Source organism: Coregonus clupeaformis, chromosome 14, assembly GCF_020615455.1.
Source record: "Coregonus clupeaformis isolate EN_2021a chromosome 14, ASM2061545v1, whole genome shotgun sequence".
NCBI lineage: Eukaryota > Metazoa > Chordata > Actinopteri > Salmoniformes > Salmonidae > Coregonus > Coregonus clupeaformis.
This window is the reverse complement of record NC_059205.1, coordinates 14,755,098-14,778,205: the sequence shown is the minus strand read 5'-3', so window position 1 is coordinate 14,778,205 and position 23,108 is coordinate 14,755,098. Positions and strand designations below refer to the sequence as shown.

The following is a 23,108-nucleotide window of genomic DNA, read 5'->3' as shown; positions in this document are numbered from 1 at the left end:
TATAATTCTTAACAAGACCAACTACAGTACTGTACGATAGTCTCTCTGGGCAGCCTTAGCTGATGTTCGGAAATAGTTGCAATATCGTTTTATTCACAATACTCCCATTGATGATTATGTATACTTTTATGTTTATGAGTTAATTCTGTGGCAAAGGGACCATTATAGTTGCATACTTACACTACCGTTCAAAAGTTTGGGGTCACTTAGAAATGTCCTTGTTTTCAAAAGAAAAGCAATTTTCTGTCCATTAAAATAACATCAAATTGATCAGAAATACAGTGTAGACTTTGTTAATGTTGTAAATGGCTATTGTAGCTGGAAACGGAATATCTACATAGGCGTACAGAGGCCCATTATCAGCAACCATCAGTCCTGTGTTCCAATGGCATGTTGTGTTTGCTAATCCAGGTTTATCATTTGAAAACGCTAATTGATCATTAGAAAACCCTTTTGCAATTATGTTAGCACAGCTGAAAACTGTTGTGCTGATTAAAGAAGCAATAAAACTGGCCTTCTTGAGACTAGTTGAGTATCTGGAGCATCAGCAATTGTGGGTTTGATTACAGGCTCAAAATGACCAGAAACAAATAACTTTCTTCTGAAACTCGTCAGTCTATTCTTGTTCTGAGAAATGAAGGCTATTCCATGTGACCTTCTAGGCAGAGTTGCAAAGAAACCACCATGCTTGACCTTTGGTATGATGTTCTTACTGTGGAATGCAGAGTTTGGTTTTTGCCAGGCATTACTGGAACCATGTCGTCCAAAAAGTTATACTTTTGAATCATCAGTCCATAGAACGTTCTTCCAAGAGTCTTGATGATCATCCAGGTGCTTTTTGGCAAACTTGAGTCAACTTTTTGGACGAGATGGATCCCATTATGCCATGCGAAAACCAAACACTCCATTCCACAGTAAGAACATCATACCAGAGGTCAAGCATGGTGGTGGTGGTGTGATGGTTTGGGGATGCTTTGCTGCCTCAGGACCTGGACGACTTGCCTTAATAGAAGGAACCATGAATTCTGCTCTGTATCAGAGAATTCTACAGGAGAATGTCAGACCATCCGTCTGTGAGCTGAAGCTGAAGCGCAGCTGGGTCATGCAGCAAGACAATGATCCAAAACACACAATCAAGTCTACATGAAAATTGCTAAAAAGCAACAAATTGGAAGTTTTGGAATGGCCTAGTCAAAGTCCAGACCTAATCCCAATTGAGATGTTGTGGCAGGACTTGAAACGAGCAGTTCATGCTTGAAAACCCACACGTCACTGAGTTAAAGCAGTTCTGCATGGAAGAGTGGGCCAAAATTCCTCCACAGCAACGTGAGAGACTGATCAACAACTACAGGAAGCATTTGGTTGGAGTCATTGCAGCTAAAGGTGGCACAACCAGTTATTGAGTGTAAGGGGGCAATTACTTTTTCACACAGGGTAATTGGGTGTTGCATAACTTTGTTTATGAAATAAATATGTCATTGTTGTGTTATTTGTTCACTTATGTTCCCTTTATCTAATATTAGGTTTTGGTTGAAGATGTGATAACATTAAGTATCACAAATATGCAAAAGTAGAGAAAATTAGAAAGGGGGCAAATACTTTTTCACAGCACTGTATATAGGACAATGTTAGGGTGTGTGAGTGTGAAGACGTGTGTGTTAGCGTTTGTGTGTGTTGGGGAAGGTGTTGCCAAAGCAGAGAAATAACATTTCAATAAGTGTTCCCAAAGAATCCTTCTCCATCCTAGTGGGTAGAACAAGCCTTCACATGCAGCTTGGGCCACAACGGTTACACAACGCCGTAGAAGCTTCATAGAGCTTCATGGAGCTTCGTAAAGCATCACAGCTTCTGTCTGTAGTCTTCAATCCTCTCAAGTGATTTGCTTACATTGGAGACTTCACTCAACTTACTGTTGAGAAAAAGAAAGTGGAATTTGAGAGAGAGGGTGAGTTAGAGTTAGGGTATGAGTGAAGGAAACTTCTCTGTAGGGGTATTGATGAAGTGCACACTTACTGTCTCGCTCTCCCCGTCAGAGCCAGGTCTGGACTCTGAGCCGTAGTGCAGAGGAGAGTACACCCAGCTCCTGTCCTCCTGATTCTGTTGTTACACCACCCAACCCGCAGGGGCAGCAGACACACAGGTCAGCATACACAGAAACAGGACGAAGAGAGATAAAAGTACATTTAGGGAGGAAGACTTTCTACAAATCCTAAATAGCTCCTCTAACCCTATATTAGGTGTTAAATGTTTAGTTGTTTTGCCATTTTGCTCACACTTGCCCAATCCTTTCAGATCTATACTACACAAAGTGCCCAAGGGGCTAGAGTAAGGGTTGATTTGAGATGGGCACTACAAGCTCAGAATCAGGGGAAGAAAGCCTACACATTTTACATTTACATTTTAGTCATTTAGCAGACGCTCTTATCCAGAGCGACTTACAGTTAGTGAGCGCATACATTTTCATACTGGCCCCCCCCGTGGGAAACGAACCCACAATCCTGGTGTTGCAAGCGCCATGCTCTACCAACTGAGTTACAGGGGACTACACCAGTCTGCACCACTTTACATTACACTACACCTGACTATGGCTTGTGCAACCAGCAGCCGACACTTACATTGCAGCTCGAGCTTGAGTTGAGCTTCTTACGACCCAGAATTGGGGAGTACACCCAATACCTCCCATCAGCATACTGATAATACACACACACACGTGCATACACAAAGACACACAGACACACACATGCGCACACACGGGTACGGACAGGAGGGTAGATGAAGAGAAATGGAAAAGGAAGTGAGAGAGAGAGAGAGAGAGAGAGAGAGAGAGAGAGAGAGAGAGAGAGAGAGAGAAGTGACAGAAGGATGTTGTGACAACATGGGTGGGATGGGACAGTGGAGAGAGAGGAAAAAGAGAGTGAAAATGAAGAGGAGAATGGAATAATACATATTCAAAATGGATGAAGAAATAACATAATGTTGAATGAACCACCAGGCCAGATTGCTGTTGACGACACATCATGATATGACTGGGGTATTAGAAGAATGAATCACATGACTGGATTAATATGGATCAGCCAGGCATGAGCAACACACATGCCACAAGCAAACATGCAATCCACACCACACAACACAAAATAGACTGTTGTCTCTCCCAGTTGCTATGTCAGCAGAATGGTTATTATCAGGCATGTGGTGTCTCAGGATTCAATCCAACCTCTTTATTGCAAGGAGAGAACCAACATTGCCACATGCTTTAAAGCCACACTTTGTGATTAATGATCAATGATCCATGACAGCAAACTACAGACACCCTCACCCTCATAGATCAACCACGCTGTCCTTACTGCCCAACTGTAAGAAATCCAAAACCCCAGTAAACAAAAGGAGCTCCAGGGCTAAACTCACACGCTGAACACTGTTACTTACACACACACACACACACACACACACACACACACACACACACACACACACACACACGACTTACAAAGTAGATGTCTGAGACTGGCACCTCCCCCTCCAGTGAGTTGTGGCTGACGGACGAGGTGACAGACAGATGATTGGACGAAAAGCGTTCTGCTGTCACCTGGGGGCTCGGAGGGAGAGAGGAGGGAGGGGTGCTTGGAAGGAGAGAAGAATGGCGGGAGGAGGAAGGAAAGGTGGAGGCGGGAGTGGTGGAAGAGGGAGAGTTGGAGGCTGTAGGGACTGCAGAGGGTGGAAGGGTGGAGGCGTTGTGAGCTGATGATTGAGGGGCGGAGAAAGGATGAGTGGAAGAAGAAGGGAGAGTGGAGTTCGAGTGAGGGGCAGAGGAGGAAGGGACTGAGGGAGGAAGGGAACGAGGGAGAGTGGAGGCTGGTGGGACTGAGCAGGGAGGAGTGGAGGAGGGAGGGGCGGAGGAGGGAGGAGGGGTTGAAGGAGGTGTAGAGGAGGTGGGGGAAGCAGCTGTGGTCTGTGTGATGACTTCCTCCTCTGTTACTTTAGAGTCCTGAAGGTCCTCTGGAACCACACTGTGACAGAGATAGACACACTGCTGTCAGACAGGCGATAATGTGTGTGTGTGTGCGTTCGTATGTGTGAGTGTGTACCTGGTTGTAGGTTCCCTCTTCACCTCTACAGCAACAGTGATGGTCTGCTCGTGCACCTCCACTACTTCTTTCTGTGGCCTGAAACTACATGGGACAGCACAGGAAGTGACATCAGACATTCAATCACAGTCAGAATGGTCAGATAAGAAGAGATGTATTAGATTGAAAGGGCATGAAATAAGACTGCTTACCTGCCCTCACGGTCCCGTGGAGAGTGGGTTGGCCTCCTGTGGGGTAGAACAGGGACAGGTAAGTGAGTATCTGTAGGATTGTGTGTGTGTTAGAGAAAAATATATACTTTTTTAGGGCCAATACCAGTTTTTGGTGGTCAAGGAGGCCGATAATTTTAGGCCGATATTCAATTTCATTAAATTTGAACATTTTGATGACGACATTTCCCAGAGACAGCCATGTATGCATTAATGCATCAATTTTAAAATCAAACAATACATTTGACTTTGTTTTTACCAATCTGACTACATAACATAATAGTAAAAATACATTTTGAATGGTAAATTTGTAGATAAACTGGGTAAATTAAGATGGCATAGGCCTACTCACAATACAGGTGAATGCATATTCAGTAGGAGTATGTGCATGCATTGAGTTATTGAGCTTGTTTTGGCTGATCAGTGGAGTCTATGGTGCTACAAATGACAAACAATCTGTTTGCCTTCCATTTGGGACTTATATTAGCCTACTGATCAACATCTGCATTGAAGCATTACTCCAGCATGTCACGTCTGTATGGAAGGACATCATATAGGCACTGCTGTTACACTGAACAAAAATATAAACGCAACATGTAAAGTGTTGGTCCCATGTTTCATGAGCTGAAATAAAAGACCCCAGAAATTTTCCACATGCACAAAACATTTATTTCTCTCAAATGTTGTGCACAAATGTGTTTATATCCCTGTTAGTGAGCATTTCTCATTTGCCAAGATAATCCATCCACCTGACAGGTGTGGCATATGAATAAGCTGATCAAACAGTATGATCATTACACAGGTGCACCTTGTGCTGGGGACAATAAAAGGCCACTCTAAAATGTGCAGTTTTGTCACACAACACAATGCCACAGATGTCTCAAGTTTTGAGGGAGTGTGCAACTGGCATGCTGACTGCAGAATTGTCCGCCAGAGCTGTTGCCAAATAATTAATTGTTCATTTCTCTAGGATAAGCCGCCTCCAACGTTGTTTTAGAGAATTTGGCAGTAAGTCCAACCAGCCTCAAAACCACAGATCACGTGTAACTACACCAGCCCAGGAACTCCACATCCGGCTTCTTCACCTGCGGCATCATCTGAGACCAGCCACCCGGATAGCTGATGAAACTGTAGGGTCTCAGGGAAGCTCATCTGCGTGCTCGTCATCCTCACCAGGGTCTTGACCTGACTGCAGTTTGGCGTCGTAACCGACTTCAGTGGGGAAATGCTCACCATCGATGGCCACTGGCAACTGAAGAAGTGTGCTCTTCACGGATGAATCCTGGTTTCAACTGTACTGGGCAGATGGTGGGCGAGCGGTTTGTTGATGTCAACATTGTGAACAGAGTGTCCCGCATGGTGGCTGTGGGGTTATGGTAGCGGCAGGCATAAGCTACGGACTAGAACACAATTGCATTTCATCTATGGCAATTTCAATGCACTGAGATACCGTGATGAGATCCTGAGGCCCATTGTCATTCATCCGCCGCCATCACCTCATGTTTCAGCATGATAATGCACGGCCCCATGTCGCAAGGATCTGTACACAATTCCTGGAAGCTGAACATTTCCCAGTTCTTCCATGGCCTGCATACTCACCAGACATGTCACCTATTGAGCATGTCTGGGATGCTCTGGATCGACATGTATGACAGCGTGTTCTAGTTCCTGCCAATATCCAGCAACTTTGCACAGCCATTGAAGAGTGGGAGAACATTCCACAGGCCACAATCAACAGCCTGATCAACTCTAGGCAAAGGATATGTGTCATGCTGCATGAGGCAAATGGTGGTCACACCAGATACTGACTGGTTTTCTGATCCATGCCACTATCTTTTTTTAGGTACACTACATTACCAAAAGTATGTGGACACCTGCTTGTCGAACATCTCATTCCAAAATCATGGGCATTAATATGGAGTTGGTCCCCCCTTTGCTGCTATAACAGCCTCCACTCTTCTGGGAAGGCTTTCCACTAGATGTTGGAACACTGCTGCAGAGACTTAGTGAGGTCAGGAACATTAGTGATGTCAGGCACTGATTTTGGGCGATTAGGACTGGCTCGCAGTCGGCGTTGCAATTCACCCCAAAGGTGTACGATGAGGTTGAGGTCAGGGCTCTGTGCGGGCTAGTCATGTTCTTCCACCATTTCTGTATGGACCTCGCTTTGTGCACGGGGGTATTGTCATGCTGAAACGGGAAAGGTACTCCCCCAAACTGTTGCCACAAAGTTGGAAGCACAGAATCGTCTAGAATGTCATTGTGTGCTGTATAGTTAAGATTTCCCATCACTGGAACTAAGAGGCCTAGCCTGAACCATGAAAAACAGCACCAGACCATTATTCCTCCTCCACCAAACTTTACAGTTGGCACTATGCATTCGGGCAGGTAGTGTTCTCCTGGCATCCGCCAAACCCAGATTTGTCCGACGGACTGCCAGATGGTGAAGCATGAATCATCACTCCAGAGAACGCGTTTCCACTGCTCCAGAGTCCAATGGCGGCGAGCTTTACACCACTCCAGACGACTCTTGTGCATGGTGATCTTAGGCTTGTGTGTGGCTGCTTGGACATGGAAACCTATTTCATGAAGCTCCCGATGAACAGTTATTGTGCTTACGTTGCTCCCAGAGGCACTTTGGGACTCAGTAGTGAGTGTTGCAACCGAGGACAGACGGTTTTTACGTGCTATGCCCTTCAGCACTCGCGGTCCCGTTCTGTGAGCTTGTGTGGCCTACTACTTCGCAGCTGAGTCATTGTTGCTCCTAGACGTTTCCACTTCACAATAACAGCACTTACAGTTGACCGGGGCAGCTCTAGCAGGGCAGAAATTTGACAAACTGACTTGTTGGAAAGATAGCATCCTATGACAGTGCCACGTTGAAAGTCACTGAGCTCTTCAGTAAGGCAATTCTACTGCCAATGTTTGTCTATGGAGATTGCATGGCTGTGTGCTCAATTTTATAGACCTGTCAGCAACGGGTGTGGCTGAAATAGCCGAATCCACTAATTTGAAGGGGTGTCCACATACTTTTGTATATAGTGTATCTGTGACCAACAGATGCATATCTGTATTCCCAGTCGTGAAATCCATAGATTTGGGCCTAATTTATTTATTTCAATTTACTGATTTCCTTATATGAACTGTACTCAGTAAAAAATTGTTGCATGTTGCGTTTATATTTTTGTTCAGTGTAGTTTGAGAATATATAACATCTATTCAATGCAAATGTCTCCAACGTAACATCATGAAACAAGTATTTTTTGTCATTTTCCATGATCTAAAAAAAACAACATTTAGCTGTCAGGACGCATCTCTAAAACTACTCTGCTGCCAGGATGAAATTCGAAATAGCTCAATTGGCTAGTTCAACTATCTGTCAAGAAATGAACGGGTTGTATCTTCATCCTACTGCTACGATTGGATAGAGCGAGGATGTAACTCTGCTCTCTTTCACATCTCCTCACGTCACTTGGTGCTGTTTACTGCTACTATGAGAACCAGTTCAATGGCGATGTTATTTTCTACGAAGCCATAAATGTGCATAATATCTAACTAACAAGGAGAGCGAGGGTAGGAAAAAATATGAAACGACGATGTATGTGTTGTCTGAATGACTCAAATCTGCCCATAGTTTGAGTTTTCTTTAAACTTTATTTAGTAAATATTTTCTTAACTCTTATTTTCTTAAAACTGCATTGTTGGTTAAGGGCTTGTAAGTAAGCATTTCACGGTAAGGTCTACACCGGTTTTATTTGGCACGTGACAAATAACATTTGATTTGATTTGATCTACAGCTTTCTTGGTCCATAAACATGCAGGAAGATTCTTATGTAGCTTATGTATTGCCAACCTTTATTTAGGAATTTTAAAACACTTCCTTCCCTATTACGACAATCAGCTAATCCGTATATCAACTGTCAATTTACGCATACGATTGTGACTGGTCAGATCAGCACACCAATAAATAGCTTAGTCATATGGCTCGCTGCCGAAAATGGTGCACGTTCAAAATGATAACCAGCTAATGTTAGCTAACTACGTTGCCTATAAGCTCCTATCTGATATCTTAGCACCATGTTTATCTAGCCAGCATAGTAGCTAATATAGCTTGCTAGCTAACACCACATATGAAAGGGTTAGTTATCGTAATCTTTGCTAACAGGTCACATAGCCATCTGCTTAGCTAGCTTGCTTATTGCATGAATGTCCGGGCACGTCGCCCCGAGCCTTATTATTAGTCAATTAACTAAACTAATACAATCATCAAGTTAGCAGACAACCCAACAGTGGTAGGCATGATTACCAACAACGACGAGACAGCCTACAGGGAGGAGGTGAGGGACCTGGCGGAGTGGTGCCAGGAAAATAACCTCTCCCTCAACGTGAACAAAATGAAGGAGCTGATCGTGAACTTCAGGAGACAGCTGAGGGAGCACGCCCCCATCCACACCGACGGGGGCCACAAGGGAGAAGGTGAAAAGCTTCAAGTTCCTGGGTGTACACATCACTGACAATCTGAAATGGTCCACCCACAGGAAGGCCAAGAAGATCATCAAGGACCTCAGCCACCCGAGCCACGGCCTGTTCCCCCGCTATCATCCAGAAGGCGAGGTCTGTACAGGTGCATCAAAGCTGGGACAGAGAGACTGAAAAACAGCTTCTATCTCAAGGCCATCAGACTGTTAAATAGCCATCACTATCCGGCCTCCACCCAGTACCCTGCCCTGAACTCAGTCACTAGCCAGCTACCTCCCGGTTCCTCAACCCTGCACCTTAGAGGCTGCTGCCCTATGTACATAGACATGGAACACTGGTCACTTTTATAATGGTACACTGGTCACTTTAATAATGTTTACATACTGTTTTACCCATTTCATATGTATATACTGTATTCTCGTCAAGGCCATCCTATTCAACTATTGCTGTACATATAGTATTCTATCCTACGTATTCTTCAGATATACTACATACTGTCCATAAATCCCATCACATACATCTGCTAAATATGTGTATGCGACCAATAAAATAGCTCAGTTGGTAGAGCATGGCGCTTGCAACGCCAGGGTTGTGGGTTCGATTCCCACGGGGAGCCAGTATGAAAAAAATCAAAAAGTTTACTAACTGTAAGTCGCTCTGGATAAGAGCATCTGCTAAATGACTAAAATGTAAATGTAATTTAATATTTGCAGCAGGAGTTTGATTTTGTTCACTGTCAATACTTCTGAATACTGCACCTTTCTGTTGGAGAATGAGCTAGCTTGCTGCTGCAGTAGTTCTCTAGTGTGTGTGTGTACCTGAAACGTGGATGTTCTGGTGTATCAAAGGGTGTGGTAGGGAGAGAGTTGGTTGAGGAGAGAGTGGTAGCGATGGATGCTGTGGTCGCATCCTCCAAAGACGGAGGAGTATGGGGATGCTCTCTCTGACCTGAGAGGCGAGAAGAGAGAGAGAAATTATAGTGATAAGAGTATTAGTAATCTACCACCACAGCATGACACTTCACCCAAATAGCTGTGTTGAATGTCCTCAAATGCTTGTCGGCCTTTTTGGCTCAAACAGGAGAGCCAGTTTCCTTAGGTCAGCCTCTGTATAGATATATGGAGTGTGGTAACCGTCTTACCGTCCTCCTCCAGCAGAGGGAAGCCACGAGCCCCTCTGAGGTGCAGGTCTTCGTTCTCCTGGTTCTCTCTCTCTATGGAAAGCTGTGTTTGGACACTGATTTTGGGCACGGGCAGAGCCCCTCCTCGTCCCCTCTTGGAGGGAGAAGACCTCAGGGCTGGAGGGGAGGGGAGGCGAGAAAGAGGGTGGAGATGGATGAGAGAGAAAAGAGAAAGTATTCACAAGGAAATCTCAATTAATCGAATACTCAATATGTGGTTTGTGAGCAGAAATATAAAATAAAACATTTGTTGTATGTAGTGTAATGTGTTCCTACTCACAGCAGCTCTTTCTAAAGACGGTGGTGCTGCAGAACTTGTAGAACCTGTCTGCATAGAAACTGGGCCTGTGGACAGACACTGTGTCCTGAGAGAGATAGAGAGAAGGGGAAACCATCTTAGCAAACAAACCATCAAACACATCTACACAGTCAGGCATACCGTAGTGAATTATTGAAATGGGAGAGTTAGTCCATGTCACCTTTTCAAACCTCTAGTTGGTTCTAAAATAATAACCTACTAGCCATTCCCAGTATCAGAGTAATGTTCCATCCATAGGCTACTCCTTAAAAGTGTAAGGACATTTTGTCTGTCTATATGCTGTTGACTGTCTGTGTTGGATTATGTAGCTGTAAGTAGAGCAGCTTGTCACCGGGCCTGTGTAAGCCTAGGAAAGGTGCCACAGTCTGAGGACTGGACTGCAGGGTGGCATTTATTGTCATGAATATTGCCCTGGAGGCAGCTCTGCAGAGTAGTCACTAGCTGGCACAGCCACAAAGTCATAAAATCTGATTTTAATCCTAACCCTAACCTTAACCACACTGCTAACCCTAATGCCTAACTCTAACCTTAAATGAAGAACAAAAAGCTACTTTTTGTTTTCATATTTTTTTTTCCGATATAGCCAATTTTGACTTTGCAGCTAGCCCATCTAGCAGAAATTGCTCAGTTCTGCCTCCCGGGTAAGATTCATGACAATAAACGTCAACCTGCGACTGGACTCACCCCGTCACTGATCAGAGACTTCCACGAGTGCTCCAGTTTCTTGATGAGCCTGCAGGACAAGAAAAATAACTCAGTGATTCATACATCATTATATTGGTACTGGTGCTTTTGATTAGTAGGACATCATTAGTAACTCAATGAGTGATTTTGTGAAATTGACCTGTAGGACTGCAGTATGTCGATAATTCCAATAAAGAGAAGGAGTCGCTCTCCTTTACCATCCACAGCAGGAATACCACCCATCCTAGAGAGAGAGAGAGAGAGAGAGAGAGAGAAAGAATCTCATTTAGTGGGAGAGGACTCCAAGACACAGAGAATCTGTGTGTGTGTGTGTGTACATGCATGTCTGTGTGTGATAGCTCGGTAACTCACGTAGCATCGTGGTCTAGTGTGTCTCTACAAGCCTTCCCTCCCTGTATAGACTCCATGGCAGTGGAGTAGAGGGCTCTCTGGGCCAGAGGCTTCTTTTCATCGCCCCCTGCTGGTGAGCCCTGGGACTCTCTCACAGCCTGGCCCAGGTTGTGGACCCCCAGCAGTAGACTGTAGTCCATGATCTTAAAGCTCTCTAGCACCTGGAGTACCACAGACAGAAAATGAAGGTCAGAATGAATGATCGGAGGATCTACCAGACAGCACAGACACACAGGTCATAATGGCTTTCATCCTCCCCTTCCTTCTACATCCAATCTCTCCTCTCTATGCCAGTCTCTCTTTTGGGTTTTCCCCTGTAAGTCCATCCCAAACCACCCTACTCTTCCTCCACTCTCTTCCCTCCCCTTCTCTTCCTCTTCTCCCTCTCTCACCAGACAGGGAGGGTCTTATGTATTCCCCCCACCCTCTCCTCATATCCCTTCTCCTCATCCTCCCTTTCTCACCAGACAGTCTCTCTGTAGGGTCTTTAGCAGGGCGCTGTATGTATCCTGATCCAGGGTCAGTCCTTCCGGTACATCTGATATAAAGTCCAGATCTTTAAAGGTGGGATTCGATTTCTCCCTCTCTTTCTTCGACGCACGCCGTTTATACGTGGAGCCCTTCAGGTCGAACTTGAGGTGCATGCGTACGGCGCGTGGTAACACATTGTTCATGACCACGATGCGGATGTTTTTACCACCAGACTGGACGCAGTAGAGACCAAAGAACTTAGGAAGCAGGGTCCTCGGGTTCTGATTCAGATTCTAGAGAGAAGAGAGGAAGAGGGGAGAAGGGGAAAATTAAAGAGTGAGAAAAATATAATTCTGTGCCTATTTTAGTGTTCTTTACATGCAACATTGGGAAATGATTAGGACATCAAATCCAGTGATTTTTAGATATAATGTCAGTTTGACTAGTTAAACATTTCCCCTTAAAACATTTGTAGAAATAAGAAATGCCTGGGAAATTAATGTTCATTAAGCCATACATTGATACAAAAACAAGAATACTGTACAAAAGGTTAATTGATTAGCTTGCTATACGTTATAAAAATGTTATTATAATAACATTAACAAGACATGCCTCTGCAGATTCTGCCTGCAGTGACCCTGACTCCTGGCTCCTGTCCAAGACACCTGACAGACGTGAGTCGGTTGAACTTAAAACCTCTGGCCGTGTGTGCTTAAGGCGTGTGACGTTTCTTAGTGATGTGCTTAGTCCATGGAAGTCCCTATTGGCGTCATAGCTGAACATAGGTTAACCCCAGGGGGCTAAGATGTGACCAACACACATGCACACACACATTCATTGGAATGAAGGAGGGGCTTGTGACATACTGACCATGTAGTATCCAGGAAGTAGTTTCTGCAGAAACTCCGCCTCCTTGGCATTGACTGTTTTGATGATGAACTCGTCGTCCCTGGTTACATAGAATATGGAGCCGCTGGCACCGGGATTGGACAGCTCGATTAGGGGCTCATTACATAGTGAGTACTGAAGAGAAAGCACATATATACACACAGGATACATCAGTGGGCCGTAGAGATAACATAGAAAATGGCACCAACACTGGAGAGGTTCATATAGGGCACTTTATAGGGTGCTTTAGATGGTCCTTCATTAGGCACTTTGCAGGGTTTCTACTTTCTGGAAGGCCAGATATACAGGGGCTTGAACAGGCATAAGGGGAGAGAGTGAAGATCCTCTGTCTCTACACAATGAGTATAATTAAGATACCCATGCACTCTCTCTTTTTCAGAGAAAAACTAAGAATGTTGCAGAATGAATTCCTCATGCTCATACAGTGAGTAAAATATTATATTTTCCTGTAATTGTAAAACTATGCATGTACATAGAAACCAATAGAAATAGATACTCCAACGTTGTTTCTGAGTAGGCCTATACTGTAACTGAGTGTCTACTGTTATCAGCTTGGAGCTTTAAAAAGAAAGTCTTAGTATGCTAATCTCCATCTGGTGCCGGTAGTGTGAGGTTATTGGAGTGACTGTGTGTGTGCATGTATTTACAGTATGTGTGTCAGAGTGTATGTGTGTCAGCATGTATAATGTCTGCCTGTGTGTTAATCAATCTGTGCATATGTATTCCAGTGTGTGTGGCCAGAGCATATGTAACAGAGGATCATGTTTCCTTGATAAATCCACAGGATGTCATATTATGCAATGAATCACCTGATGTAGGATACTACACTACCGTTCAAAAGTTTGGGGTCACTTAGAAATGTCCTTGTTTTCGAAAGAAAATCAATTATTTTGTCCATTAAAATAACATCAAATTGATCAGAAATACAGTGTAGACATTGTTAATGTTGTAAATGGCTATTGTAGCTGGAAACGGCAGATTTTTAATGGAATATCTACATAGGCGTACAGAGGCCCATTATCAGCAACCATCAGTCCTGTGTTCCAATGGCATGTTGTGTTTGCTAATCCAAGTTTATCATTTTAAAAGGCTAATTGATAATTAGAAAACCCTTTTGCAATTATGTTAGCACAGCTGAAAACTGTTGTGCTGATTAAAGAAGCAATAAAACTGGCCTTCTTGAGACTAGTTGAGTATCTGGAGCATCAGCAATTGTGGATTCGATTACAGGCTCAAAATGTCCAGAAACAACAAACTTTCTTCTGAAACTCATCAGTCTATTCTTGTTCTGAGAAATGAAGACTATTCCATGTGAGAAATTGCCAAGAAACTGAAGATCTCGTACAACGCTGTGTACTACTCCCTTCACAGAACAGCGCAAACTGTCTCTAACCAGAATAGAAAGAGGAGTGGGAGGCCCCGGTGCACAACTGAGCAAGAGGACAAATACATTAGAGTGTCTAGTTTGAGAAACAGACGCCTCACAGGTCCTCAACTGACAGCTTCATTAAATAGTACCCGCAAAACATCAGTCTCAACGTCAACAGTCAAGAGGCGACTCCGGGATGCTGACCTTCTAGGCAGAGTTGCAAAGAAAAAGCCATATCTCAGACTAGCCAATAAAAAGAAAAGATTAAGATGGGCAAAAGAACACAGACAATGGACAGAGGAAGATTGGAAAAAAAGTGTTATGGACAGACGAATCGAAGTGTGAGGTGTTCGGATCACAAAGAACATTTGTGAGATGCAGACCAAATGAAAAGATGCTGGAGGAGTGCTTGATGCTATCTGTCAAGCATGGTGGAGGCAATGTGATGGTCTGGGGGTGCTTTGGTGGTGGCAAAGTGGGAGATTTGTACAGGGTAAAAGGGATCTTGAAGAAGGAAGGCTATCACTCCATTTTGCAACGCCATGCCATACCCTGTGGATGGCGCTTGATTGGAGCCAATTTCCTCCTACAACAGGACAATGACCCAAAGCACAGCTCCAAACTATGCAAGAACTTTTAGGGAAGAAGCAGTCAGCTGGTATTCTGTCTATAATTGAGTGGCCAACACGGTCACCAGATCTCAACCCTATTGAGCTGTTGTGGGAGCAGCTTGACCGTATGGTACGTAAGAAGTGCCCATCAAGCCAATCCAACTTGTGGGAGGTGCTTCAGGAAGCATGGGGTGAAAACTCTTCAGATTACCTCAACAAATTGACAACTAGAATGCCAAATGTCTGCAAGGCTGTAATTGCTGCAAATGGAGGATTCTTTGATGAAAGCAAAGTTTGAAGGACACAATTATTATTTATATTAAAAATCATTATTTCTAACCTTGTCAATGACTACATTTCCTATGCATTTTGCTTTTTCCTCCTATTCAAACACATTTCATGTATGTTTTCATGGAAAACAAGGACATTTCTAAGTGACCCCAAACTTTTGAACGGTAGTGTATATTTAACCTACATATTAACAAGACTATCTGTAATGCTTTTACTATGGTTACTGTCTCTCACCAGGTAGTCATCGGGTCGGATCCCAAACAGCTCTCTGAAGTAACGGAAGGCCACGGGGGCGTAGGTCTTAAACCTGAAGTCTGGGTAGTGGTGGGCAGGAGTCAGGTTACTACCCTCACTGGTGAGAAGAGGGAGAGAATATGGGAGTGGGAGCCAGAAAGAGATAAAGACAGGAGAGAGAGAAAGGGGCATCGTACTTGAGAGTATCTATCATAGATTTGAGTATCTATGCACACACACACACACATACACACAACCCCCCCTCCCCATTTACAAACACATCTTCCATCCATACAAAACACACACAATCAGAAACACACCTGGGGAAGAAGATGCTCTCGACCACGTAGAAGTCCTGCATGAGGACATCTCTCTCCGGCTTGGAGCTCAGGTTGCCCACCGTGTAGCCGATGCCCAGCTGGATGGCACCTTTCAGGGCAGAGGACGTGGTCTGTAGGGCACAGCCAGTCAGGTTACAAACCACAAGTCACTTAAATAGATCCATGAAAACTAATATGAGGGAGGAAAAGGATGAAAGGAGGATAAGTGAGATAGGAGAAGGAAAAGAAGTACAGAAAGGTCAGAAAGGTCAGGGGAGAGTGGAAGGAAGAAAACCGCCATCACGGTTGACAACTCCGTTGTGTCCTCCTCCCAGAGTGCGAAGAGCCTTGGCGTGACCCTGGACAACACCCTGTCGTTCTCCGCTAACATCAAGGCGGTGACCCGATCCTGCAGGTTCATGCTCTACAACATTCGGAGAGTACGACCCTGCCTTACACAGGAAGCGGCACAGGCCCTAATCCAGGCACTTGTCATCTCCCGTCTGGATTACTGCAACTCGCTGTTGGCTGGGCTCCCTGCCTGTGCCATTAAACCCCTACAACTCATCCAGAATGCCGCAGCCCGTCTGGTGTTCAACCTTCCCAAGTTCTCTCACGTCACCCCGCTCCTCCGCACACTCCACTGGCTTCCAGTTGAAGCTCGCATCTGCTACAAGACCATGGTGCTTGCCTACGGAGCTGTGAGGGGAACGGCACCTCCGTACCTTCAGGCTCTGATCAGTCCCTACACCCAAACGAGGGCATTGCGTTCATCCACCTCTGGCCTGCTGGCTCCCCTACCTCTGCGGAAGCATAGTTCCCGCTCAGCCCAGTCAAAACTGTTCGCTGCTCTGGCACCCCAATGGTGGAACAAGCTCCCTCACGACGCCAGGACAGCGGAGTCACTCACCACCTTCCAGAGACTTTTGAAACCCCACCTCTTTAAGGAATACCTGGGATAGGATAAAGTAATCATTCTACCCCCCCCTTACCCCAACCCCCCCCCCCCCCCCCCCCCCCCAAAAAAAAAAACTTTGTAAAGTGGTTATCCCACTGGCTATAAGGTGAATGCACCTATTTGTAAGTCGCTCTGGATAAGAGCGTCTGCTAAATGACGTAAATGTAAATGTAAGGAGAGAAAGGGATGCAGAAGAGGAAAGGAGTACTGTACCTTCTTGTAGGTGGTCTCTCCAGAGGCGTCTACTCTCCTGTGGCCAATCTTCTTCTCCTGACCTGGGCCTAGACCCTGAGCTGTGGGGGACGGCATCTGAGGGAGAAGAGGGGGGACTCGTTTTATTTGTGGGTTACTTCCACTGCAGTGCACGCTTTACTGCATAAAAACATATGTCATTTTAGGTATATTTAGTGTGTGTGTGTAACTAGCCCTCACCTCGCTAGTTATTGTAGACCTCCTAGGACCAGCGTCTTCTGTTGATTAACAGAGAAGAGAGAAAGAGAGAACATCAATACATGATTTAGGCCTAACTGTTAGATACATGCATAAACCAGGGAAAAAGGCACCAGGCTTAAGTATGCACCTGTTATTGCCAGTCGTGTATAAAAGACTGAAACCAAAGCTACACACATCAGTGTTTATATACTGTATCTACACGACTATTAAAGGTGTATTCCCTCTGGAAAGTATCAGTGGCGTTGTGAAGATGGCCCAACCCAAGCTTGTCTACTATTACCAGTGTTGGACACCATCCACAACACATACTGACATTACTGACACACACAGACGCACACATCAACCTGACACATGACTTGACCCATGCTACCCTAACCATACAATGCTGGACTTATGCCCATGAAGCCAGGTGCAGATGGTCATCACACAAGCACACACACATGGCCCTATCCATCAAATGCCTTATACTACGCTTATATTCTTTACACCTGGTTCTAGGCTCAAATAGCATTACAGGTGTAGAAATACAGTGCAGTAGAGGGTAGTTAACTAATGCTGATGCATTAAAATAACAAATTAAATCAAAATTAAATGCTGATGAATTAAAATAACAAATTAAATCAAAATATCCACTAGCAGTATGTCAACGCTAATCCTTCATGGATATGTACACAAGCACAGCCAGACACAACCCAAGAAACAATTCTGGTTATATATACATTCATATCTTTAACACCCTGAGTATGCGTAAACACATCTACCCCGGAGAGTTTTGAATGTCTCACCCAACTCTTTGTCACTCAAGCCTGAACGTGAAATAGTACTCCAGTTATTGCCACCAAAAACACACAAAAATACCAAAACACACCAAAACTCAAACCTGACGGTAGTTGGTGTCTGCAGTTGACGTAGATATAATCTATTTCTAGAGCAGATCTGTCCTGGGAAGGTGACTCTTTAGGATTGACAGGCTCTCTAATCTGAACTCTCTGTCATTGGTTGACACAACCACCGTCTCCCAGGAGACAGGATGCCCTGAGCAGTGAGCAGCCAATCAGAGTGCAGGATTAAGTGGGGTGCCCGCCGCCGGAACAACCAGCGGCAGGAAGTTGGCCCGTGAAAAGAAAGAGAGAGACTTACAGATGAGTGAGACAGAAGGACACCAGAGACGAAACAATGTGACACACTAGAGCCGACCCAATCTCGTTAGTCTTCGACCTAAAAGTCTGCCAATGACACTGGGCTAATGGCCTTCAGATCTTTTTGCAGGACTTTGCCAATCATGCAGAGTTCTAATTCCTAATTATATATGCAGAACATTTAGAAAGACATAAGATTCAGACAGAACACTCAGACATACAGACCACTCAAGAGACAGAACATTCAGAAAGATAGAACACTCAGACTCGAACCCAGACGGAACGCTCAGACAGATGGAAGACTGAAAAAGACAGAACATTCGGACACAAAACCCGTATGGAACACTTAGAAGAAGAACTGACAGAAAAACAGAACACTCAATGGTAGAGCATTCAGATGGAACACAAACAGAATCGAACACTCAAACAAAACCTTCAGAAGGAACACTCAGGTAGCCAGTACCTCTGTGCTATAGGATTAAGGTCAGTTATAATATGCTGAGGCGCTATCCTCAAAGGACACCTATTACCATACAATACTAGTGTATCAGGGTCAACATAGTCTCGCGTTACCATGCTTCCAAGTCTCGTTCATCACCCGGTTATTCAGGAGCAAAGTGAGAAATTTGGGTCAGTGCCTAAGACCCTGGCATCCTTGTATGCTCAACGGTACTTTTTGCAATATAGACTGAAAAGACTGAATGTTTCAGATCATAAAATGACTGATTGGGTTTCCAGAGGTATCTGCATTTCCAGGGATTGCATTGGAATTTGTAGGCATTAGACTGCTAGGCGTGTGTGTTTTATGATATAAAGAGGATTAGGCCTCTCACTGGCCAGCTCAGAAGATGGCTGCCTGATGGCGAGTGTTATTGAGACGTAAACAAGAGTTGCGTAAGACTGTCTAATAGCACAACACTGCCGACTAGGGGATAGAGCTGTTACATGCGAGCGTGCACACACACGCACACGTGCATGCACACGATGCTGTACACACAAGTGTGCTCACAGGCACACACACATCCCTCATTTCCACCATAGGAGATTTGAGACCATTCCTTCAGGCTTGAGTAGGTGCAGTTTTGTGTGAGTGCCAACACTTAGTAAGAGAAATCAGACTGCTCAGATAGCAATGTAAACTGATTATTCAAAACATTTAAAAAAACCTGCTCTTTCCATGACAGACTGACCAGGTGAATCCAGGTGAAAGAGGCGAGAGAGTGAGAGAGTGAGAGAGGAAGAGAGGGGGCTAGAGGTCTGCTGGATGAGGATTGTACCAGATGCCAGTCTCTAGCGCCATCACTAGTCTAAGTGCTGCTGATAAGCTGATTATAGCAGATAATGCTCTGCTACTATGTGTGTGTGTGTGTGTGTGTGTGTGTGTGTGTGTGTGTGTGTGTGTGTGTGTGTGTGTGTGTGTGTGTGTGTGTGTGTGTGTGTGTGTGTGTGTGTGTGTGTGTTGGGGGAGTTGCTGCTTCTCTACAGATGGGAAACTGTGCAAATTCAATAGGGAAATGACTGCAAGAAGAGCTGCTAAGAAAACCAGTCAATTATGTTCTACGAATCAAATGTATGTGTGAACTATGAACACAAACACCCCTGTTGCCCATTCAATTTCCATTTACTCCATGTGCAATAGGGAATCTGCCAAGGCATTGAAATTCATTGTTCATTCATTCCTACTCCATACTGTTCATTCTCTCATACTTGGTTTGAAAAAGGAGAAAATCACTGGTGTGTGTATGTGCAGTGTTCAACTCTGCTTGAACAGCTTTACTGAGAGGAAGCACAGAAGATGGAGTACAACTTGATGGTTCGGTTAACATAACATCTAATACACACATACTGCTTCCAGTTCCTTTCTGACGCTTGTCTTATCATCTTTAAATAAAGATTGGTTATACTGCTGTTATACCAGAGTAATAGCAGTGGAACTATGTAATAGTCTATTGTGACAGAAACAAAATTGAGTAGCTGGCCAGCGCACTTGAGAGAGTTGGTTCTGGGTTCAGTAATAGATCTCCTGTAATGGACTAGAATACAACGAAGGACTTACACAGCTTACATACATATCTGGTACAAGGTGTTCTTCCTATATTCAAGGCTACCTAGGAATATTTTAATATAGGCTAAACTGTTGCGCTGTTGCCTATATACTCTGCCTGCCCCTAGGTGCGAGCCTGTTCTCCTGGTCATTCAGTGACACTCAGGTAAAGCAGAGGCAGAGAGGCTCAGGACATTTCTGTTCATTTATAATTCAACCCCATGCATTAGGTTTCAATCGGCTTCCTGGTGTTTCATCTTTAATTGAAACACTTTTATGTGACAAAGACATTGGCCTAGTTTGATCTATATAGGGAAAGGGGATACCTAGTCAGTTGTACAACTGAATGCATTCAACTGAAATGTGTCTTCCGCATTTAACCCCACCCCTCTGAATCAGAGAGGTGAGGCGGGCTGCCTTAATCGACATCCACGATTAAATAGGATAGTGAAGATGATTATCAAAAATCATATAGATTCAGGAGGGCGACCACTTTCACATAGTCAGGCCCTGGACATTGCCTACCAACTACTGCATGCTGTACATTTTAATCAGGACAAGGTCAGCTTCTGTATGCTCAATGTTTGCATTAATTCATTAGGCTTTTCCTTTTGGTGGTTGCTGGCAGCTTGTCATTGTCTTTAGAAATAGCAGGATGACCATATTGGTTAACTATAGGCCTATTAACATAAATCATTTCTTAGGTCTGGAAACTGACAGATCATTTAGTCTACTGAGAAAAACCATAATCGACAGCTGGACCAAAACCTGAATGAACCCTTATATGCACCATCGAACGGTGCCAGCGCTCTACAGACACTTTAGTTCATCTGAACAAGCTCTAATGCAAATGACTTGAGTCAATTAAACTCGTCTCAAAATAAAGCACAGCATAAAGCACAGCCATACGAACCCATGTCTCCAGAATCCAGCTTGAGAGAGAGGCCGGCCGTATCCACCTGGTCCGATCTACCGGCCCCGGATGTGTGCATGCTTCCTCCGGCCTCCCGGGCTGCCGCAGTTTCATCCATTTACAATTCCCGGATAAGCGGCGCGATATTATGTCCTTTGTTGATGCAAGGGCAAATGCGAACTGTAGCTTATAGGACACTCTGACATCACGTTGAATAGGCTAAATAGGTGGCCTCATCGACATTTCTTCAATACCAGGCTTATTTTCATCGTGGTAATTGTACGACCATAATAAAAACGGGTGATGTCTTGTGCAATAGACTACAGCTATATCCTAGGACACTGTCCGACTCGCGCATTATAAGCCCAGTAGCGTTGCATGGCAGCTGTGGCTGCGTCATTCACGTAGGAGAGTCTGTCATGCATGTCATCCGAGCATCCTTTTCTCTCTCCTCTTGCGGTTGACATGCACATTTAGAATGACAAAAATCCAGTCTATGCGAAATCAACTCATCATTTCATTGGGCATGTTTGTCCACTAAATGGTGTCGGAAAGGGTAGCCTACTGACAGCAACAATAATTTCCATTCCAAAATCGACAATAAAGACACATTCTGTTATATACAGAGTGAAAATCTTGCAGCAACACTGTCATAAAATAGCTATTTCATTATAGCACGTAATTGTCACTATTGAGTTCTATAATTAGTGTGTGTTGTAATGTAGTTAACAATTGCAGACCATAAACCCACACATTTTCAGTAGCTTTATCAGTTTATTCTTCATTCTTTCAAATGCAATAAAATAAACACCTTCGATTGTCATACAATAACACTGGTACAGATGACACGATGGATTACAAACATATAAGGTGTGAACAAAAGTACATTTAGAGCTGGGACAGTTCATATCAGTGCTATGGGGATGCAGTAGTTCTGGTTTTGACTAGGGGTTCAGTGTGTTAGCAGCTACAGCAGTTGTGTGTGTGTGTCAGGGATGTGCATCTTTCCCTCTCAAGACATATCTAGATACTTGGGCTCCGATATGACACAGGAACGATACGTTTTAGTTTGAAACGAATCGATGCGATTTGGTTCGATGCGCTAACATTTGTTGCATAAACACATTCATTTTCCATTCTAAATTAAATCTGGTGCTGATGGAGCTCATGAGCTGGGACTCTGTGAGAGGGATCTGTCTGAGCTGATTTCTGTCTGTATGTGTGTAAATGATGTATGTATATGGTGTATGTACTATGTAGGCACCTGAGCCGACCCATAAAGGATACTAGGCATATATCTACCACCCCACTACCACTATCAGCTTAGTGGGGGCAATGTAGCCTATGTTTTTTGTCCCCCCACTTTGGTTCTGAAATCACCATCACTCACTAATGAACTTGTCATTTTTGCAGATTAAGTGTTTGAGCTAGTAATGTATCATTATCATTTACAAATTATCTATGACATAGCAAATAAATATATAGCACAACTTTGGATATCACCCCATCTCAAAATCGAATGGTTTTGAGCATTTGAAAGTTTTTACAGAGTGATCGTCTCTTCTCCTCTTGATTCGGCCATGAAGTGCGCCTCGCAAAAGTGATTGCTGTCCCCATTATGAAATTATCAACTTTACCCTGTATATCAAAACATTACCATGTACACTGATTGTTTAAAGCAAAACAATTACTGATGGTGAACCTGAACAAAATATTACGTATTTTTGGAAGGTAGAAACTTTTGAACGTTTTCTGACCGATGCATGCTACATTTGGATCGGTTTGGGGTCCGCAGACCGATGCACTTGTATCTTAAACATTTGAATCTGGAGCATGTCTACTCCTTATATCTAATAAAATGTCAGATATACAGATATACAGTATATAGATAAAGATATCCCTTGATATTGACCCTTTTCGCCCAATGCTGGGAACGACATATCAGTGAATCGTTACATCCCTAGTGTGTGTATTTCTGACGGTCCTCTCCTGTGGTCTAGCTGGGTATTAAAGGGTGGTCCTGGGGGTT

The 23,108-nt window shown here is 44.1% G+C and overlaps 1 protein-coding gene across 3 annotated transcripts; it reads right to left on the bottom strand.

The window, feature by feature from the left end:
• Positions 1–1,604: 1,604 nt before the first annotated feature.
• LOC121581162 (phosphatidylinositol 4-phosphate 5-kinase type-1 gamma-like) lies at positions 1,605–21,452 on the bottom strand. 3 transcript variants are annotated; one of them, XM_045224885.1, is made up of 19 exons: positions 21,080–21,452; positions 16,963–17,000; positions 16,744–16,839; positions 15,573–15,703; positions 15,253–15,370; positions 12,709–12,861; positions 11,832–12,131; positions 11,329–11,528; positions 11,117–11,200; positions 10,957–11,005; positions 10,234–10,318; positions 9,915–10,070; positions 9,592–9,721; positions 4,277–4,312; positions 4,086–4,169; positions 3,488–4,007; positions 2,616–2,690; positions 2,014–2,097; positions 1,605–1,909 (listed from the first exon to the last, which is right to left on the bottom strand). In XM_045224885.1, exons 1-19 carry the CDS (start codon positions 21,195–21,197, stop codon positions 1,907–1,909), a joined length of 2,460 nt encoding a protein of 819 aa, XP_045080820.1. In that variant the 5' UTR covers positions 21,198–21,452; the 3' UTR covers positions 1,605–1,906. The 3 variants fall into 3 exon arrangements, with proteins under 3 accessions (XP_045080820.1, XP_045080821.1, XP_045080822.1); XM_045224886.1 differs by lacking the exon at positions 2,616–2,690; XM_045224887.1 differs by lacking the exons at positions 1,605–1,909; positions 2,616–2,690 and adding an exon at positions 3,317–3,351 and having other exon boundaries at positions 2,009–2,097.
• Positions 21,453–23,108: the final 1,656 nt, after the last annotated feature.